The 6000-nt window shown below is 46.4% G+C and overlaps 1 protein-coding gene across 1 annotated transcript in view; it reads left to right on the forward strand.

The window, feature by feature from the left end:
• Positions 1-5635, forward strand: part of LOC130115916 (protocadherin-16-like) — a 90079-nt gene extending 84444 nt beyond the window's left edge. The window contains exons 16-20 of the mRNA XM_056283775.1: positions 49-200; positions 496-626; positions 991-1277; positions 1844-1985; positions 2553-5635. Of these exons, the coding sequence (XP_056139750.1) occupies positions 49-200; positions 496-626; positions 991-1277; positions 1844-1985; positions 2553-5152 (3312 nt within the window). The 3' untranslated portion in view covers positions 5153-5635. The remainder of the gene's footprint in view (positions 1-48; positions 201-495; positions 627-990; positions 1278-1843; positions 1986-2552) is intronic.
• The last annotated feature ends 365 nt before the right edge of the window (positions 5636-6000 follow it).

Consider the following 6000-nt stretch of genomic DNA (forward strand, 5'->3'; position numbering starts at 1 on the left):
TCTCACTAGTTCATGTTACACTGAAATTTGGTCTGGTAATTTTCTCAGGTTGTGGCGGATGACCTGGACCAGGGTCAAAATGGTCAAGTGACCTACTCCATCAGATCATCATCCATGAGTGGTTTATTTAAGATTGACCCGCTCACCGGCAGCATCACCACGGCGGCCATCATGGACAGAGAGATCTGGACGCAAACAAAGTAAGTTTTGCTCTACATTTTCTGTACAACACCCTTTTTCTGAGGGGAGTATATTTTGTAGCCTGCCATGTAGTTTTCCTGAGCTCAGCTCTATGCAGTATAATCTTTGTCACCATAGTGCATTTTCACATCCTCTCAAAAACACCTTGTCTTCTTGTACTGAAATGATGTATCTCTTTTTTAATGCTAAGCTAGAAAAAAGAAAAGCTGAGCTTTGCAGGGGATGAAACATTTTGAAACCTGAGTCATAAAAGGCCAAAAGGTCCAGACGTTAATATTCATTTTGTGGCACCAGGCTTGTTGTTACAGCGACGGACCGGGGAACCCCACGGCTGGCCGGCTCTGCCACCCTTACCGTTATCATCATCGACCTCAATGACAACAGTCCCACAATTCCTCTGCCTCAGGAGATCCGAGTGCCTGAGGGTAAGTCAACTTCACAGAGGAAGTCAATCTAGCGATCCTATCAGCAAACCTCCCATCACACTCCTTGGCAGCTCCCTCACTAGTGCTCATTGAAAAAAGACTGACCCTTTAATGAAACAATCTATTGCCAAGTTCTCTTGAGTTCATTTCCTGTCTCTTTGATGTGAAGGGTTTTGGTAACAGAATAAATAAAAATGAAATAAGGAAAAGTCAAATTCTATACAATCTTGTGTTTTTTTCTGAAGTAGCAGTGTGATACCAGACGAAAAAGTGTTTGTTCTTTGTTTTAGCAAGAACCTAAATACCTTCTCTTTTGTCCCCGCTAACCTTCCCCCTTCCCCATGACACACAAAAACATGCACAGATACAATGATCGGCGCAGTGATAACCCGGGTAACAGGAAATGACGTGGACTCTGGGCCAGCCCTCTCCTACACACTGCACCTGGACGCAGATTGCCAAGGCATGTTTGGCATCCTCAGCTACGGGGGAGGCGTATCACTGACTGGCCCGCTGGATTATGAGGAGCGGACCTGGTACACTCTGACGGTCCGCTCATCAGACTCCAAACATCAGAGTGAGGCTAACCTCACTGTGTTGGTGGAGGACGTGAATGATAATGCTCCAACATTCACCCAGGACCTGTATCAGGTACAGACCCCAGGCCACCTCAATTCTATTACGTACCTCATCACATGTTTAGAATTGTATTTACGGGGCATCCGGGTAGGTTAGCAGTCTATTCCATTGCCTACCAACATGGGGATCACCGGTTTGAATCCCCATGTTACCTTCGGCTTGGTCAGGCATCCCTACAGACACAATTGGCAGTGTTTGCGGGTGGCAAGCCGGATGTGGGTATGTGTCCTGGTCGCTGCACTAAGCGCCTCCTCTGGTCAGTCGGGGCACCTGTCGAGGGGGAGGGGGAACTGGAGGGAATAGCGTGATCCTCCCATGCACTACGTCCCCCTGGTGAAACTCCTCACTGTCAGGTGAAAAGAAGTGGCTGGCGACTCCACATGTATTGGAGGAGGCATGTGGTAGTCTGCAGCCCTCCCTGGATCAACAGACGGGGTGGAGCAGCAACCGGGATGGCTCAGAGAGTGTGGTAATTGGTCAGGTACAACTGAGGAGAAAAGGGGGGAGCGGAGAATTGTATTTGAGATATATCTTGTTGCAATGAATTATACTTAAAGGTTAATCTGGCGTTTCCTAAGGTGAGCATTTCAGAGCACCTCCCAGCGGGTAGTGCCGTCATCACAGTAACAGCCACTGATCGTGACTCTGGAGAGAATGGAAAGATTACCTATCGAGTGGTGCCATCAAGTGGGAATATATTCTACATCGATCCAAACAATGGTAAGATAATGGCACATACATTGTTTTTGTTAACGGCAAGGGCCCGCAAAATGTTTTGTGGTGAAGGTTTCTCTTAATTACACCTTATGAAATGTGCTTCCACAAATAGGTTAGAGGCACTTTAGGGTTCTACATCTTCCCACTGGGCATTTCAAAATATTTCATCATTTATTTGATGAAAAATTATTAAAAATTGGATTTAATGCTATTGACATTAGATAGTTGGAGAGAGATAACATCTAAAAGAAAATATTATGTTACAGGCCATAATCTCAAGTTCTTGTTTATACTCCTTCGTGGTGCCTTGGCTTCAAATGATTTTCTTCTTAAGCCTCTAAACTCTTCCTTAACACACACACACACACACAGACGTAATTGCAAAATTTAAGTGTCATTTAATGCTTTAATGGAATAATCTTCAATAATTTACTTAATAGTAGACCAGTTAATGTAATGTAGATTTATATCAGAAATGTTGATTATTTTTTGAAAAGAGGATTTCTGTGAAATTGCTGTAAAGACCTGCAATAAAATTGCTTAACAACACCTCTCACTGATTCCCAACAGGTACCTTATTTATCAACCAAAAGACAGAGTTTGACTTTGAAAGCCCTTCAGTTCTGGTGATGATTGAAGCTCGGGACCATGGCACCCCATCCCTGTCCTCTATTGCTACAGTTCAGGTGCAGGTCTCAGACGTCAATGACAATGCACCTATCTTCCATCAATCGGAGTACAGAGCCACAGTGTCAGAAGATGGCCTTCCTGGATCCACCATCCTTACCTTGGAGGCTGTAGATGGAGACCTGTCCCGTGACAACAGTGGTTTTGATTTTGCCATTGCAAGTGGCAACACAGGCAATGCCTTCCAGATTGAGAGCAGTGTGCGCTTTCTGGAGGGGCGGGGCTTCCAGACAGTGGGTAGCCTGATCTTGGTTGACAGCCTGGACTTTGAAACAGTGCCGAGCTATAATCTGACCATTGTAGTGTCAGATCGCGGCATACCCCAGCGTAGCTCCAGTGTGCCTATCCTCATCAGCATTATAGATGCCAATGACAACCCTCCAGCCTTCAGTCGGGCAGAGTACAGTGTGATGCTGAATGAAGGAGCAGCAGCTGGGACAGAGATCCTACACCTGTCTGCCACTGACCCAGACTCTGCCCCCAATGGAGAGGTCCAGTACTCCATAAGCTCAGGAGACGACACCAGCCTGTTCCAGGTGGACCGGTGGACAGGGGCCTTGAGGTTGCAGAGACCCCTTGACTCTGAGAGGCAGTCCTCCCATGTAATCGTTGTTCAGGCCTCAGATGGTCAAGGTCATTATGCCCTTGCTCCTGTTCGTGTGGAGGTGAAGGACATCAACGATCACAAGCCCTACTTCCCCCTCAAACTGCTAACTGCTAGCATCAGGGAAAACCAACCCCAGAATGCCTTAGTCACCATGCTGCATGCCATTGACCATGACAGAGGTATATTTGGACAGTTGAGATATTACATGTTCGATAATTCCAGGGAGGGAAAAGAGGCTTTTCTGATCAACCAAACTTCGGGTGAAGTGCGTACACGCTCCACTTTTGACTTTGAAAAAGTGAACTCTTTTCATTTTGTAGCTGCCGCGGTGGATGTCGGTAACTATTCTGCCACCGTTACAGTGCAGGTATATGTGACAGGTGAGGATGAATATGATCCTGTCTTTACCTCCTCAGAGTTCTTCTTCCAAGTGCCTGAGGGAGCGGAGAAAGGGCAGAGTATTGGCCAGGTGCAGGCTAGAGATGAGGACGAAGGTGTAGATGGCATTGTCCTCTATTCTTTAGTGAACACCTCGCCTTACTTTGAAGTCAACAAGTCAACAGGTGAGATTTCCCTGAAGATGGACAGTTACAGCAGACATGTAAGCCGCTCAAAGAGAGAGGTTCGTCTGATGACTCTGGACTTGACCGCCCACAGCCCTCTGAAGAGCTCCCGTGTCGCAACGGCTCAGGTCACAATAGACGTGACGCATACTTCCTTTGGTCTGGCCACTGACATAAACACACTGCTTATTAGTGTGATTGCAGTTTCACTTGGAATCATAGTCATCCTAATTGTAATTGCTGTGGCACTCTTCTTTGTCAAACGAAGGCGCCGGAGGAAGGAGCAAAAAGCCCAAGGCAGATCACCTGCATTGGGCACAATGCTACACAAGTTTGAAGAAACCAAATTGGCAGGAAACAACATGATCTACCACCAGGCCCTTCCCGGATATGCACCTGATCAGAGAGGGAACAGCAGTGGTCCATACACTCGTGGGGGTTCCCTGGATCCCTCTCACTCCAGTGGGCGAGGCTCAGCTGAAGCGGAGGCAGCAGAAGATGATGAGATCCGAATGATCAATGAATATCCACGAGTGTCCAGCATCTCATCCTCCATGCAGGAGCGCATCTCAGCCCGAGGTCCAGATTCGGGAATCCAGCAGGATGCAGACCAGCTCTCAGATGTGTCTTGTGAGCCGTCCATTGATGCCAACCAATGGTTCAAAGGGAAAAAACTGGGCAGTTTGAGCAGCACCCTATTAGCTGGACAGGTGCCAGTGTACAGGGATGAGGGAGGAGGATATCTAGGTGTGGGAAGGGGGCTGAACCTCTCCCACCCTAAAGACTATGCTTTCCCTGAAGATGGAAAGCCCTCTGTGGACGCATCCCTAACAGCCATAGTGGCCGGCGATGAGGAACTGAGGGGCAGCTACAACTGGGACTACCTATTGAACTGGTGCCCTCAGTTTCAGCCCCTAGCTAATGTATTCACAGAAATAGCACGATTAAAAGATGAGACTGCTCCTCCAAACCCTCGCAGGCCATTTCATCACAAAGCAAAGGCTGAACCAAGAATTGACCCCCCACCCCTTATCACCTCTGTAGCCCATCCGGGGGCCAAAACTGTACCCCCTAAACCCGCTGTGGGGAGGACACTCCCCCACCTGGCTTCACTGCGGAGATCTCCTATCAGCAGTGAGGGATCCATCTCCTCCACTGCCATGTCTCCAAGTTTCTCCCCCTCCCTCTCACCGCTGGCTGCCCGGTCACCAGCTATCACCCCCTTCAATGTCTCCCAAGGCCCCTCAGCTTCCATGATAAGCACAACTGAACACAATCTAGAGCACAGCGAGGAGGCAGAGATGAGTATTTAAGTCCTATAGCTCTGAGTTGAACTCCAGACTGCATAGGCGAGTCAGTCTTGTCCTAGGATTGATCTACTGTATGACAACAGGGGCTCTGACCCCAAATGTGTCAATTTTATGCACTCTGGCAAAAGTGGACTAATGGACAATTGTAGTTAATAGTCCAAATAGTTGAGTGTGGTGCTCAGCGAAGAAAAACTAAACTAACTTCATATTTTACAGGCCAAAATGGATGATGCCTTTCTCTCCGGTTGATCAGTGTCAATTTGCACATACAAAAGGGGATTCATACATGATGTCAATATTTTGTACAAAAACATTTTTGTCTATATTTTTATACTGACTTGTGGTTTCTGACAAGAAATGGCATTACTGTGTCAAAAGGTTGCTATAACCTCAGAATATTTGTTTGTATATTTGTATTTGGTACTGTATACTTCTGCATACTGTAAGTTGGTTCTGTCTCCTGTACAGTAATTATAACCTCCTGTGGTTCTGAATGAATCTTACTGTTTTATCATCTGGGATTTTGTCACATATTCTTGTAAATATTTATCACAAAAGAAGTCCTTGCTGGAACAAATGAAATATTATTCCCATTAATAAGTATGGTCGAAGTGTTGACTTTCTACAAATCCATTGTCGGAGCCTTCATTACAGTATTAACCATGACAGTGATATTTGGAGATGATCTCATACTCCTCAACACATGATCGTGTGTCCTCCTGAAGGAATTTTGAACATGAAATCCAATAGTAGCCCCGTCTTTCAGAGGACCTGGCTTTGGTTTGTCACGTTGAGCCTTACCATTATAAGAGTGTTTGCGATTCACTTTATTTTAAATGTAGTTCAAATGA

Source organism: Lampris incognitus, chromosome 7 (genome assembly GCF_029633865.1).
Source record: "Lampris incognitus isolate fLamInc1 chromosome 7, fLamInc1.hap2, whole genome shotgun sequence".
NCBI classification, from domain to species: Eukaryota; Metazoa; Chordata; class Actinopteri; order Lampriformes; family Lampridae; genus Lampris; species Lampris incognitus.